At 42.2% G+C, this 14623-nt stretch overlaps 6 protein-coding genes and 1 long non-coding RNA gene across 8 annotated transcripts in view; 4 read left to right on the top strand and 3 right to left on the bottom strand.

The window, feature by feature from the left end:
- LOC133848102 (ATP synthase subunit delta, mitochondrial) overlaps positions 1-14623 on the bottom strand; it is a 118464-nt gene that overhangs the window by 86650 nt on the left and 17191 nt on the right. The gene's annotated exons all lie outside the window — the stretch shown is intronic.
- On the top strand, positions 73-1691 carry LOC133847999 (mediator of RNA polymerase II transcription subunit 22). 2 transcript variants are annotated; one of them, XM_062283361.1, is made up of 3 exons: positions 116-399; positions 1226-1327; positions 1394-1691. In XM_062283361.1, exons 1-3 carry the CDS (start codon positions 291-293, stop codon positions 1609-1611), a joined length of 429 nt encoding a protein of 142 aa, XP_062139345.1. In that variant the 5' UTR covers positions 116-290; the 3' UTR covers positions 1612-1691. The 2 variants fall into 2 exon arrangements, with proteins under 2 accessions (XP_062139344.1, XP_062139345.1); XM_062283360.1 differs by lacking the exons at positions 1226-1327; positions 1394-1691 and adding an exon at positions 498-1219 and having other exon boundaries at positions 73-399.
- On the bottom strand, positions 1601-2978 carry LOC133847997 (nucleosome assembly protein 1-like 1-A). The gene has a single exon (XM_062283359.1). The coding sequence runs from the start codon at positions 2871-2873 to the stop codon at positions 1707-1709; it is 1167 nt and encodes a 388-aa protein (XP_062139343.1). The 5' UTR covers positions 2874-2978; the 3' UTR covers positions 1601-1706.
- LOC133847996 (uncharacterized) lies at positions 4020-5444 on the bottom strand. Its single transcript, XM_062283358.1, is given in 2 exon segments — positions 4020-4209; positions 4211-5444. Coding segments are annotated over 2 exon segments (1383 nt in total). The 5' UTR covers positions 5423-5444; the 3' UTR covers positions 4020-4038.
- On the top strand, positions 6966-14202 carry LOC133847181 (putative uncharacterized protein DDB_G0282129). Its single transcript, XM_062282020.1, has 3 exons — positions 6966-8356; positions 8479-8619; positions 13526-14202. Exons 1-3 carry the CDS (start codon positions 7304-7306, stop codon positions 13595-13597), a joined length of 1266 nt encoding a protein of 421 aa, XP_062138004.1. The 5' UTR covers positions 6966-7303; the 3' UTR covers positions 13598-14202.
- Positions 9131-9683, top strand: LOC133848569 (uncharacterized). Its single transcript, XR_009895277.1, has 2 exons — positions 9131-9264; positions 9316-9683. It is a non-coding gene; the product is annotated as an uncharacterized LOC133848569 (long non-coding RNA).
- Positions 10109-12838, top strand: LOC133847183 (translocating chain-associated membrane protein 1). Its single transcript, XM_062282022.1, has 3 exons — positions 10109-10360; positions 10737-11049; positions 11483-12838. The coding sequence occupies exon 3, from the start codon at positions 11508-11510 to the stop codon at positions 12618-12620; it is 1113 nt and encodes a 370-aa protein (XP_062138006.1). The 5' UTR covers positions 10109-10360; positions 10737-11049; positions 11483-11507; the 3' UTR covers positions 12621-12838.

Raw genomic sequence — 14623 nt, 5'->3', positions numbered from 1 at the left:
GCAGTTAATGGCATTATTTGTGATGGTTGTAATCTATCGACGTTTTACTGTGTGGTGCAAAGTGTTCATCACTATCGCTGCAGTGTGACCGTTGGAACAAACGATTCATCGATGTTGTACCACCACTAAACAAGCGGTCACGAAGTGCGTATAAAACAAAACAACTCACAAACAAAACATGCATTAATAAGAAAATTAAAAACGCAAAGTTGAAGTAAAGAGCAATAAGCGTTAGCATCAAGTTCAAGGACACCAGGAAGTAGAAGTGAAGGGACAGACAAACAGACAGAATGGCCAGCGGCTCACGGGCAATATTGCCGCAGTCAAAGGAGGCACTGCTCAAATCGTATAATGCGCGCCTCAAAGACGACGTACGCAGCATGTTGGAGAATTTCGAAGGTAACTAATGTGAACAATGTTGTATTTGATTATTTATTTGCAATAGCACATAGTGGTTGTCAAGTATTTTAATGACGCTGACGAATCATGCGATACAGCTGCTCGATGCCCTCGTGGACACCTTTGCCATTTCTGGCACTAACACCGTGCACCTTCCAGCGCTGGTGCAGCTCGTGGAGACGCAAACGCAGTGCCAAATCATCGGGTGCAATCGCATGCGGCAAGTCCTGTTTGTTGGCAAACACCATCAGCACACTGTTGCGCAGCTCGTTCACATGCAACACCGAGTGCAGCTCAGACATGGCTTCGGGGAAACGTTGCGTATCCGCCGCATCTACCACGAATATAATGCCTGCTGCATCATTGTAATAGTAACGCCACATCGAGCGCACACTCTTCTGTCCCCCAATGTCCCAGATGGTGAAACGCAATCGCCGATGCTTGAACATCTCCACATTAAAGCCAATCGTTGGTATGCTGGTCAAACTGCTGCCCAACTTCAGTTGATACAACGTTGTCGTCTTGCCGGCTTCATCCAGGCCGATCATCAGTAGACGGGCATCCTCCATGCCCGCGAAACGATCAAAGACATTGAACAATGTCATCGAGGCGCCCATGTTTCAGAAGAGAGATGGAGAAAAAACGTCTGCTCAAGTCGGTCAACTTCTACTTTTGAGTGGCGGTGGACGGCAAATGTGGCAAACCACAAAGAAGACAATTCTGTTTATTTATTCACACTCAATGTTTGTGTTATACTCTCTTCATTGCTGCTGTGATTTTGTTTTACTTATTAATCGCAATTCGTGCGAATGCAATTTGTTTACAGAAATACTCAAGCTGGCGAGACGAGAGAGTCATAGTCAAATATCAAAGATAACCCAATGCGAACAGGATGCGCTGGAAATGCAAGTGCGGGCAGCCAATATGGGTAAGTTTTGTTGCTACACATTACGATCATTAATACACAATCGTCATCATTTCTAAAAATGTGCAGTGCGAGCTGGCGAATCGTTAATGAAACTGGTCGCGGATTTAAAGCAATATCTGATACTGAATGATTTCCATTCGGTGAACGAGGCAATCACAAATAATTCGCAACTATTTCGCGCCACACAAATCGAATGCGATAAGAAACTGATGAAGCTACGGGATGAGATGGCCATGGATCTCTACGATCTGGAAGAGGAGTACTACACAAGCATATTTAAATAAGTTTATATTCTTTCCTTGTTGTGTGAAGTCGAAAAATGCGCTAGAGTTATTTATACAATAAATTTAATTAACATAACATACACTATCGCGATGCATTATGCTTTGGTAGCTCCCTCCGATCCCGAAGATACCGATGCCGATGTATTGTCCGCGGTGGCAGCAAGTTCGTCATTCACATTGTCGACAATGTCGCCGGTATAGAAGAGTATCGCCTTGGGCACAATCTGTGTGCGTAGCAAGTAGCCTACCTCAAAGTCGGCGCCCAAGACCATCTTGGTCTTCTCATCGGCCAGCGATAGATCCATGGCCTGTGGTGGTGAGAAGAAGCGAAAGAACGATTCGCGTGGCATCACCTTGGCCAAGTGCCGAGCACCCTTCCGGGCACGCTTCTGTCGCACCGTCTGCAGCGTCAAATTGAAGCCATCGCGCCAATGTATGTGACAGCCCTCGCAGCGGACAATCTCCGGTCCCTCGAACATGAACGGATACTCTTTGTCCGCCTCGTGGCGTAGAATATACTTTTTGGTGAGGACCAGCGATGAGGTGTGCAAATGCTCGTTGGGCTGAAACTGAAAGTATATCGTATAGCTGTCGGGCTCATAGCGAATGCGCACATCGAGCAAACACTCGAGCAGCGGCTCATCGTGCTCCTGCACCAGATCCGAGATGAGTGCCACATTGCGAAACACTGTCAGCCAAAAGCGAGGCACACCCACAGCATTCGCCGACAGCTGTGGCAGCTGTTCGGCCAGCTGTTTGAAATCCTCACTACTCTTAATCTCCTCGAGCAATTCGTCAGGCTCTTCGTGCCAATAGCGCTCAATGCTCGGTGGCTCCACATTGCCGGCGACAATGTCGCGACGGGCATCGAAGAGCGTGCAGCTCTGGGCATAGAAACGCTTCTCGAGCTCGTAGACTTCGCGAAAGAACTGCTCCGATATCTTGATCTGCTGCAGTTGATTGTGCTTCAGAGCGAGCACACGATTCTGCAATATTTTCGGCAGACTTGCCACCATATGTTGCAGCAACGCGCGACGACTGTTTGAGGGCAATTCCGATGGATTCAATTTGAATATTTCGGATATGGCACCAGGACTATGACTTCGACTTCGACTCCGACTACGACTTCGACTATGAGTGTGTTGCCTCTTGTTGTTGTTGTTGTTGTTGTGTGACCCTTTGGTGGGAGGTGTTTTTAATGCCGCATTATCTCCACTGACGATTGTGGCATTTGAACTCATATCCGAACTGTTGTTGTGCATCTTGCGAGTTTATTGAATTTGGAAACTTTCGACAATTTTTGTTGTATTAAATATATGTCTATTTAAATAATTTCTCTTGTCATTTTGAAATGTTCTTCCTGTTTTGTATGAAAGGAAGTTGCTTTCGATTAAAGTTGGCTATCTTATCTAGATATTGATATCAACTTTAAGGTATTTTCTTCTTGTCATTCTTGTTGTTGTTGCTGTTGTTGTTGTGTCGTTCTTCTTCTAATCGCTGCGACTTATCATGATCGTAAATACCGTCAACTAATTGTCCCAGGTCAGTTAAAGCATAATGTGAAAATTGAGAAATTATTAACTCTATTTTTTGTTTCTTTGGCTCTGTTAGCATGAATGGAGCGAGCTGTCTTCCTGTTTTTTGCCATGATATCATCATCATCATCGTCATCGTCATCATCAGCTGGCCACTTGAGTTGCACCTTATCACAAACCTGTTGATACACACCTGGGCTGAATCCATTATTATTATTAATCCCAGCAATACGGTTCATATGTGCGGTGTTATGCCTGCCTGCGTTTTCGATAAGGCAAAATGTTGTCTTTTAGTTCATAAATTTTAGTTTGATACACATTCTTAACGCCCGGCCTCGTTCTTTCATATTTATTGCTAGAAAATCCCAAAATATTTTTGTAATCTTATCCCCAGATTCTTTATAAGCACGCAAATCCCTTGCAGGCCCCATTATCATCTATGTATGCATGTTCTATGTTAACTAACCAAACTAACTAACTAACTAAGTAGCGGTGGCAACTCGAGTGCCTCATGACAATTGTATTTTTAATTATTTCAAGTGCTTGCCAGTGGTCCACTTCATGAAAGTTGGCGGCATTTTTATTTCGGGGAATGCTATAAATCAAACAAGTTAATGAGAACTCAAAAAGATCTACTGATTCACGTTTACACATATTTGACAACTTTATTAGGAAATCTATTTGTTGATTTCCAAAAAAAAAAAAAATTATCTAATTGACGCTTAAGAATGTTTCCAAACAATTGAAAACGATGACTAATCGTAAAATAAGAGTTTTTATTATCTTTTAAACTAGCTTTATTAAAAAAAAAAAAGAAAATGTATCACATATGTATATGTTTAATATAAATTATATGTTTGTTTTGATGTGAGTGTAAAGTATAAAGCATAAATTAGAATATAAACTCCTCCGTCTCGTTGACCAAATCCATGTTGCTGAGACTCCGCTCAAAGCGCTTGATGCGCTGATACCACTTGGGATCCTGGGCAGCCACCGTCTCCGGTCGTCCCTCGTTGTGGCGATACAGGTACTCGGCATGTCCCTGGCCCGGAATGCCAGTGAATGACAGTGCAGGCGACAAACTGATTGTACACCTTGGACTCCCAATCGCCACCCACAAAACGCACAGCGCTGTGCTCCACACGAATCTGCACGAGGTACTGCTGTTCCGCGGTGTAAACAATGAAGTTCTGATGCTGTGGCGGAGTCCCACGCTCCCCGTAGGAGTACAGCTCAAAGTTGCTGGCAGTGATCGGTTGATAGTTGCCGCTGGGGGTGCGCACATAGCCCACCTTCAGGGAGGACAAAAAGAACGAGGGTTGACTGAGGTTGCCCACAATCATGCTGCTGCCGTCGTCCAGCAACAGGGCAAAGTACACATAGCGATTGATCGTGCTGAGGCAACGTTCGGTGCCGAAGCTGCGATCCCGAAAGCCGCGCAACTCCAACGCCAAGCGACGCTCACCGAGCACAATGTTGCCAGCAAGTTCGCCATTCTGCTCGTAATGTGTGCGCTTCTCCACAATGTGTCCCACGCTCTTCAGCATGCTGTAGAAGCTATCGTTCCACGCTTCCCGTGCTATCGAGTCCGCAATCAGGGATGAGCTCAAGTCCCGATTGTAATTGAAGTGATCCGCTGTGCTGGTGAAACTCAGATCCAGCTGCACATCCAACAGTTGCTCCTTCTCTTGCTTGACCAACCTGCCGTCGTATTTGAGGCGCCAGCTGCGCATGGATTGCTCTGGGTAAATGTGAAAGCCAGCGCCTTTGAACTCATTGCTCTCCTCCTTGCCATCGGTGGTAAAGTGCACCATATCCGGCAGCTTTGGCGAACTGTATAAACCCTCGCCGGGCAGCCACAAATAGAGCGCTGCCTTGAGCACACCCAGGCGACGTCGTTCCAGCGTTACCATCAGCTTTTGGCCCGCTGCATTTGCCGCCATAAAGCTGACCACATCGTAGCTCTTGGGATCACTCGTCAGCGGCTGCGGGCGATCCAAGGTGGCCAGATGCGCCGACGAACTGAGCAGCTCCTCGTTCCGCTTGTAGATGCGATAGCGCAGGTGACGCAGCACCAGCAGCGCGATGCCGTACTTCAGCCAATAGAAGATACCCTTGCAGGGGTATTTGCCAAAGATGAGCATCGATTTGCGGCTCAGCAGCAGCATGGCGAGGCTGAGGAGGGCGACCACAAGGCCCAGGCTCAGGCAGATTATCGTTAGAATGTACATGTTCCAATCCGTTTGATGGACTTTACGTGACTGACCGTTTCCCATTGCATTTGCACATATTGACTTCTTTGGCAAGTTGTAGCGATAAACGCGACAGTTTGTCGTTCCGCACCGTTCCGCACCTGCGTTTCACCCCACTTCACTGTGCAAGCCACTTTTGGACGACGCTCTTGAGGCCGCCCCAAGAGTTATCGACGGGGTCTGCGAAGTCTTATCAGTCGCAGTCTATCCTATGCCTATACATTCGATCACGATACGTATTGCTCAATTGAATAATGCTGCAATTGCCAAAGGCCATAAATCTGTTTGGCAAAAGTTTATTTTTATATATACATATAGTTGATTTATGATAGGATTGCAAAAAAACGTTATTGGTTCGCGGTTTTTTGTTTAAATTCCGTTTGACATACAGCTTTGGTCTGTGGACAAAGCAATTAGCTTTTGACTCGTATCATAGGTTTATGCGCAACGTAAATTCACGAATTGTTAACTGATCTTAAATAGCACGCAGCTTTTGTCTGCATCTCTAGAATATTTCCAAGTGATCGCTGGCAACATCGAAATATTTTCAAATCCTTACATCGTATTCATTTATCATGTACATATATTAAAGCAACTAGCTTTTGTCACTGCACAAAAGTTTATGCGCTACATATCACGATCCCTTATTTACAAGGCTTTCAAGTAAATCGTGAATAAAATGGCATGCAATCATCACGAATTAAATCAGATATTTCTTTGTAAAGCCCGGTTCAATCAAATATTTATCTAATACCCATTTAATTTGACTAAACTTAAGTGTGGTGAAAATCAATTAGCTCTTGTCAGCACTTTTCGTTTATGCACTGCATTTCGCGATAAGTTTATTATGCTTTCGTGAGTAATTACATGAAATAAAGAGTGGCCAAATCAAAGAGCTATTGTCAGCAAAAGCTTTTATTAATATAATGAGTCACTCAATGACAGTCCTTAGCATGATTTTTACAAGTCATGTACATTGTGGTGTATAGCAAACAGCTTTTGTCCACATGCTCATTTAAAACGTTCATGCGGCTGCTAACCACAATGATAGTCTTCATGATTTACAAAATAAATAATAAAATTAACTTTACGCTTAGTGCTCACTTAAAAAATATTATAGCTTTTAAAGTAACAATTTTAAAATCTGAAACACAACTAAATTAATAAACTTTATTATTTACATTATACATAATATAAACTTTAAGTTTAGTATTCAATATTGAATGTTTGTTCACTGAAAGATTATTGAAATATATTAATAATATTAACAATTAAATATACAACTTTCAAATTCGATCCCAAAATATATCATAATAATTATGTGTATAGAATTTGCATTTCTTCATTTTGAGTTAACTGTGGTGAATTGTGAATTTTCAAATTTGAAACGTTTTCACCTCACAAAATGTATGTATGCAGCTTTGCGACTGACGCTCGACAGCTTGCAAGCACTGTATGCGAGTATTGTGCAACACTGCAGACAGTGTGTAGTATTTACCGTTACGCGCTGTTTTCCAACACTGCAGCACAGAATACGAATTGCGACTGCGCCAAAACTTGTGTAGTTTTTTCGAGCCTGCTGGCAAAACAACAAAACGCTTAATCAATAAAAACATAAAATTAGTGCGCGAGAAGCATGCAGCAGGAGCAGCAACAACAATAACAATAATTGGCAACAAGCAATTTGCAAATTAATTGGCTCCACAAAGAAAAAAAAAAAAGAAACGGAATAATCTTCAAAAATATTAAGTGTCCTGCAGAGTTTGAGAAAAAAACAACAAAAGAAAAAGTGCAGTAATAATCGCATAAACATATAGAAAGCTTATATATAAATACACACACATATATACCTACACATATATCCATATAGTATAGAAGGGAGTCGAGAGCGGAAATCGGGTCAAAATGTACAAAACGATACGACACGGCGAGAACAGTTTGCAATACACGATATTGCCGCAAAACGATGATTTTCGCATCGAGGGCAAGCAGAATCGCCTGGCTGCGTCCTCGTCATCCTCAGCTTCATCCTCGGCAGCAGCGGGAGCAGGAGCAGCATCCGCTTCAGCGTCGTCGTCGTCGTCATCATCGTCGTCCGCCAATTGCCACAAACGGAATGCTGGGGCGCCACGCAAACGTCGCACATTCTTTGCCTATTTGGGCTTGATCTTTGTGTGCACCGTCATCATTGGCGCCGTGCTCATACCGTTCCTTGTCTCGGCCGAGTGTTTGCCCAGTCCCACAGAATGGTTCCTCAAAACGAAGGCAGCGTTCACGCACAGCGACAGGCAACAGCAACAGCAGCAGCAGCAGCAACATGGCACAGCAAGCACAGTTGCAGCTGTGGCTTCCCCATTGGGTGCTGCAATGCTTGGCCAGAATGTGGGCAAATCCGTACAGATTGTGAATCGCAATGGTGTCGAGCAGTTCATTCTGAAAGTCAACAAGACCATGCCGAGCAACGTCAACAACATCTCGACAACAGCTGCAGCTGCTGTGGCAACAACATATTCGAGCACAACAACCACAACAACATCGACAACAACAACAACAACAAGCACGACAGCAGCAACAACAACATTGGCAACGGAACAGGCTGCTGCAGCTGCAATGGCTGCTGTGGCAAGCACACCAGCAACGATAACAACAGTTGCCACCGCTGCCCCACCATTGCTGCGTCACTTGCCCGCCACAATTACCACGCGCATCATTCAAGTGCCGCTGCTCAAGTCGGCGGCCAAAAAGCCCATAATGCCGCCCGTGCTTGCCAAGACGCAGAGCAACTCCCAGCAACAGCAGCAGCAACAACAACAACAGCAGCAGCAGCAGTTGCAACAACAGCAACAGCAACAACAACAGCCTACTAGCAACACGGATGTGGCACAGAATAAGAGCAATAATGCTTGGATGAACACGCATTGGGCATATATTGATCCATCCACCTATGTCCAGTGGTCGGTAAGTAAACGTGTTGACCTTGCCACACTAATTTGCCTCGTATGCCACAAACTCGACAAACGTTTTTGTTTGTTTTGGTTTTTTATTATTCTCCTCTCGTTGTTGTCGTTGTGGTTTTGCAGGGCTACAAGGCTGAGGATAGCGTGCTGTTGCCCGCCCTGCTTGGATTTGCACTTATTGGCATGATTCTAATTATAACGGTCTGCCTGGTGGCACGCAACAAGCGCACCATCGTCTCCTCGGTGCGCAAGCGAAATCGTAACGTGAGTATAACTGCATTTAATTACTCTTTGCATAACCTTGCCCTCCCCTTTGTTGCTCCCTGTGCTCCATTGGTGAAACCCCCAAGCAACCAACTACTTTAAGTGCATACGTTTGTTATGGCTGCATCCAATAATGGGCGGAGATTAGCTTTGTGCTCTCGATGTCCAGTTGCCATGACACACTGCACCCATTTATTCTCTTTTATAAAGATTAAATACTAGACTACAAAGTTATATAAACGTTGATCTTAATATACATACATTTCTACTATAACCATTTATTCTGCTTTAAAGTCGAAGGACTTCGTTGTTACCAGCTTCTTTTAATCCATTCTAGCTTCCTTTAATCTATTACTGTATTTAACATAAATTAAAAACACTTTGGGTTATTTGGGAATTATTTTCCAAATACAATTTTATAGATATTATATAATCTATAGCATATTGTCTTTCCAACATTCGCTTTTGAACGGTTTCGATTCAAAAGAGTTTCAAAACAAAATAAAAGCAGGCGACTATTCTGTAATTAGACAGCTATTACAAATTATAAACTATCAATACATTTCGTACATTATCGCTACGATTTTATTGCTACTTTCCAACAATTCCATCAAGCTGTAACTTTACATAAAATAAAATCACAAAGTTTGTTTAGCTAATTCATTATTCATTGAAGTTGGACAAAAATTAAAAAAGAATGGAATCCTTAAAACAAATACCAAATAGTGAAGAACAGAACTGTAAGGAAAACCAAAAAAACTTAGATGAATGGTTAGAAAGGATTAATATGCTGTTAGATACTAAGCAAAAGGAATTTAATGAAGGTATAGCAATGCAGAGCAGCTATATGCATAACCAAGAACAAATAAAGGACTCGGAATATTGTATACTTCTTGTTGATGAAGTAATTCAGAAGCAATATTACAACAAGAAATATGGGTCTCTGTTGTATCCGTATCAGAAGCTTATCCGAATTAACCATAATTATAGAAATTATTTCGGGTTGTGTGAATAATTTGCATAGTTTTATATCATATTAGAATAAACCTATTTTTAAATATTAACGTATATTTTGTGTATACACGCGCCGTATACTTGTTAAGTGTTCGCGCTTTATTGTGAGTGGCAAATCTGCTTAGATGGCTACAACTCTGATAAGCAGAGAGTACACAGTGTGTACTACACACATTTACTCCATTTCAATTGTGACGTCACAGTGATATGGTGTGTAAATGAAATTGTGTTTAGTGTATACTATTTAAAATTGTTTATGCTGTTAGTAACTCAAATTTGAAATTTGTGAGTTCAATACAAAAAAAAAACAAAAAAAAGAGAAAGTTGTGACGTCACGCGAGTGCGAAACCTTCGTTTTGCAGATAGCCTATGGCAAGTAAACAGAGTTGCAAAAACTGTTGTTTACCGCACATATTGTGGCTATCGATAACCGAAACCGAAACGACAACAAATTACACGTCACAGTCGGCTGGCTGGCACACGAACTGAACGCGAACGTAAACGAATCGGCAAAACAACAACAAAAGAATAATACGAGCATCGTGGCTAAACATCGTGACGTCGCGACGTCGTCGGCAACGCAAAGTGGGCGCCCCCCAACAACATAATATTGTGGCGCTCTGGGCGTGTGAAAGCGAGAGCGCTTGTGTTTAGCCGGCATAGCCATATTGGCTTAGTTGTGTGTGTGCAGAAGCGAGCAGGCAATAAACAACAACGTGAACAAGTGGTAGTGTGTGCTAGCAGCAGCAACAGCAACAACAACAAAACACGACGACGATACACTATTGCCGTTGGAGCCGAGAGTCGTTTGCGTGGCAGTTTTTTTCTGTTTTTTTTTTGTTTTCTGCTTTGGCTCTGTTGCTGCCACCGTTGCTGGCTGCTGACTTGGCTGGCCTGTGTTTTGTTGGACGTGCTGCTGCTGCTGCTGAGGCAGTTTTTGATTGTGCTCGCTCTCTGCCGCTGCCCGCGTTGTTGCTGCTGCTGCTTTGGCTAGCAGTAGGCCGCCTTGGCATTCACAGAGCGGTTGTTTTTTTGTTTGTTGTTGTTTTTTCTATAATTTGTTTTTGTGTTTTTCTTGTTGTTGCATTTTTGGTGAAACGTAGCCACACATTCATTCAGTCTGTCAGTCAGTCACTCACTCACTCACAGGTGAGCAGCAGCTAAACGTAAAAAAAAGAAGCCAGAGGCAGGCAGGCAGCAGAGGCGGCTGGACCAGAGAGAGGCGTACTGGAAAAACGAAAAAAAAAAACAAAAAACCAGCGAAAAAAAAGAAAAGTGTTTCTTCGCTTTTCAGCAACTGCAACTAAAAGGCAGAGTGTAAAAAAGAAATCAAAACTCTTTTTGATACACACAAACAACAACAACTAGCTGGAGGACGCCTACGTCAGCAGCAGATTGCACAAAAATTCCAATCCTGTAAGCAACAACAACGACAACAATGCGAAGTCCAGTGAAAAGCAAAAAGAAATTGCGTGCGTGTGTCTCTCTTGCTCTCTCACTCCCTCGCATTGTGTCGTGTGAGCGCGCGTTCTGTGTGTATTTATGTGTGTGTGCGTGTTGGTGCCAACAAGGCAAATTTCTGTGGTGTATGCGCGCGTTGTATGTGTGTGTTGTGTGTGTGTGTATGTATGCTACTATTGCACTGATTTCTCAGGGCAATTTTGGCATAGGCATGCACATGGCTCTGCCGTCAGCTGCTGCTGCTGCTGCTGATGACGTTGCACGCGCCACGCATACAACGCGCGCATTGAGAGAGAGTGAAAGAGAGAGAGAGAGAGACGGAACTGGAGAGAGCTATCGTGAGTTTGCTAAGCAAACACTAATCAAAAGCAAAACTTGCGTTTTACAGCTAAAACAACAACAACAAGGAGAACATGGCCATCAAACCCGGACTTGGTCGCAAGACGACCAACAAAAATCCACCGATACTGAGCCACGAGTTCGTCATACAAAACCATGCCGACATCATCTCCTGCATCGCCATGGTCTTTGTCGTTGGTCTGATGAACGAATCGACGGCCTCATTTGCCAGCGCCTTCATCTCGCTGCACCACAACGTCAGCGGCGAGGAGGCGTCCCGTGAGCTGCCCTATGGCAAGCCGTATACGTATGCGGCCGGAATTAAGGATTACTGTGCAATCTTCTTCTATACGCTGACCTGCATCATTATGCATGCCATCATCCAGGAGTTTGTGCTCGACAAGATTAGCAAGAAATTGCATCTATCGAAATTCAAGCTGGCTCGCTTCAACGAATCCGGCCAACTGGTGACCTTCTATCTGCTGTCCTTCGTCTGGGGCGTTCATGTGGCGTTGCGCGAAGGTTATCTGGGTCAGGTGGCCCAACTCTGGGATGGCTATCCGACGGCGCATGCGATGAGCTTCCTGCACAAATTCTACTTCATCATCCAGCTATCGTACTATCTGCATATGCTGCCCGAACTCTACTTCCAGAAGGTGCGCGCCAAGGAGGAGCAACAGCCCAAGATCATACATTCCATTAGCGGATTCACGCTCATCGTTTTGGCCTACACGCTCAGCTTCCAACGTTTGGCCATTGTGCTGCTGACGCTGCACTATTTCAGCGAGCTGCTCGCCCACATCTTCCAGCTGATCGGTGTGTTTGATCGCGAGGAGCGTTTGGCTCGCGTTCGCATCGTGAACAGCGCCGTGTTTGTGCTGGTGCGTTTTGCCACCTCGGTGATTGGTGTGCTCACGTTGCACTATGGCATCGGCGCCTCTGGCAGCAGCTACAAGTTGCGTGCTCTGCTTGCGCTGGTCGCCTTGATTGCCCTGCAGGGATACTTTGTGTTCTCGTTCATCACCGAACAGTTGAGGGCGAAGCGTGAGGCGAAGCGAGAGGCCAAACTGTTGGCGGCACAGACGAAGAAGGCGAAGGCGCCCAACAAGGAGAAGGTGAAGCGCAAGAAGGAGAGCGATCTGCCCGAGGCGGATCAGGCCAGTCCTGTCAAGCAGAAGCTCAAGTAGAGAGAGCATGACAGCGCAACAACAACAACAACAACAAAATCTTCCGCACACTTCCAGAAGCTCAATCAACAGATAACAAAAACAACAACAACGACATCAACAGACTATCAAGAGAACTCTCAAAACTCAAGCACTTTGCTATGAACATTATACACTAGACAACACAAAACCTTTTTTTTTTTGGCTTTCTCTATTGTGCATTTAAAAAACAAAAACAATCATATACAAAAACACAACACACAACATTTTGTTGCTCTCTTTTTTGTCTCATAGAGCGAAACTTTTTATCGTAAAAATACTTATGCAAATTGAAATGTTTATTTCATTTTAAGTTTTTTTTTTTAATTTTACTATAATTTTACATATTTTACATATTATTTTTTAATTTTTTTTGGAAATAAACAAATTTTTTTATTTTTATACATACATCAATAACAACAAAAGAAACATGAAAAGAAAAATGCTTGAAAAAAATGAAACAAAAAACAAATGAATCAAAATTATATAAAAATCAAATGTGTTTTTGTTCTTGTGTTTGTTAAAGTGTATAGCAAAAAAACGAAAGTGAATGAGAGAAAAAGATGGAGGAAGAAATGTTTATCGAGTACTTTTTAATGTTAGTTTACCATTTGGATCGTGTGGTTTTTTACGTCCTAACGAATGTAACAACAAATTGCTAAATATATTTTGTATAAGAAAAAAATCATGAAACAAAAAATGAACAAAATGCTAAAGAAACAACAGCTACAGTCGTCTTTTTCAAGGAGTTGGTTTTATGGGGTCTTTACCACAAACAAGAATCTTCCAAACGTAAACCTATAGTGATCTTAACATATCAGCAGAATTTGAATATATATATATTATATACCCTTTTCTTTTTTTTTCCATTTTTTTAACATGCACAGGATATCGAGGAGCAGGGCGCCGAGGATAATGCCACACTCCTCACAACAACAAATCTGTCCGACGATGATTAAATAGATTAGATATATACATATATACTACTGCGAGTAATTTGCAATCTGTGCGTGTGTCCCATATAATATTTCATTTACCATTTCCACGCTTTTTGATGTTGCTTTTCTCTTATTTTTATTTTATTTACTATATGTATTTACATATTTTTATGATATATACAAGACATATACAGGCATCTATAGATATTATATTATATATATATATATATACTTATATATACAAAAGCTTCATCATATTTATATGCATGTGAGTGGAATTATCTCCAGCAAATACGCAAATATAAAGTCCCAAGATTTATTCTGGAATAACATATTTTTTTTTGTCCGTCGTAAATTAGTATTACAAGTAAATGTTTGTGTATTTGTTGGTGATAAATTTGCACTCTGAAGCATATTGTATTAAATATCCGAAACTTTTTCGAAAATGTTGTCCAAGCTAAGCTACGCGTAAACTAAAAAAGATAACAAAAAAAAACTCAAAAAATAAGACATATTTAAAGAACAAAAAAAAACTCAAAAAATAAGACATATTTAAAGACAGTCAAGCAATTTTCACACAGTTATGTTTCCAGCGTGAACAAAAAAAAAAAACAAAAACAAAGCAAGCCTAGAAAAGACTGTTTTTCTTACTTTTGTTAATCAGTGTACATTTCTTTTTCGTCCTCTTTTTTTTTCCATGTGTGCGTGCGTGTGTGCCCGAATATACATATGTATGTGTGCATATTTCCCCCCAAAGCGAAAGAGAAAAACAAAAGAAAAACTACATATAAAACAAATTATATATACATATAGTTTTTAGCACAAATATTAACAGAATTTTAAGCTTAAAATGCATTTAAGATGACAAAAGTTGGAAGTATTTGAAACGTTTATGAGCTTCTCCCAAAAGAGTCTTTCAATGTTGTTCGTGAATTCTTGAGTTCCCATTCCGCATAAACGTTTCAAAACTTGGATCGAGTGTGGATCTGTGTTTGGTGTATAATATCCTGCTTGCACAGCTTTTTGCCAAGCACACACAACAACAAC

This window comes from Drosophila sulfurigaster, chromosome X, assembly GCF_023558435.1.
Source record: "Drosophila sulfurigaster albostrigata strain 15112-1811.04 chromosome X, ASM2355843v2, whole genome shotgun sequence".
Taxonomy (NCBI): Eukaryota; Metazoa; Arthropoda; class Insecta; order Diptera; family Drosophilidae; genus Drosophila; species Drosophila sulfurigaster.
The sequence above is the reverse complement of the archived record's forward strand: the minus strand, read 5'-3'. Positions and strand labels throughout refer to the sequence as shown.

Bases quoted from the DNA above. Each gene is read 5' to 3' on its own strand.
- LOC133847999 (XM_062283360.1), top strand. From the start codon at position 352: ATGCGCGCCTCAAAGACGACGTACGCAGCATGTTGGAGAATTTCGAAG. The intron at 400-497 runs GTAACTAATGTG...CATGCGATACAG, and splicing joins CATGTTGGAGAATTTCGAAG to CTGCTCGATGCCCTCGTGGA.
- LOC133847997 (XM_062283359.1), bottom strand. From the start codon at position 2,873: ATGCACAACAACAGTTCGGATATGAGTTCAAATGCCACAATCGTCAGT.
- LOC133847181 (XM_062282020.1), top strand. From the start codon at position 7,304: ATGTACAAAACGATACGACACGGCGAGAACAGTTTGCAATACACGATA. The intron at 8,357-8,478 runs GTAAGTAAACGT...GTGGTTTTGCAG, and splicing joins CCACCTATGTCCAGTGGTCG to GGCTACAAGGCTGAGGATAG. The intron at 8,620-13,525 runs GTGAGTATAACT...TAACATGCACAG, and splicing joins TGCGCAAGCGAAATCGTAAC to GATATCGAGGAGCAGGGCGC.
- LOC133847183 (XM_062282022.1), top strand. From the start codon at position 11,508: ATGGCCATCAAACCCGGACTTGGTCGCAAGACGACCAACAAAAATCCA.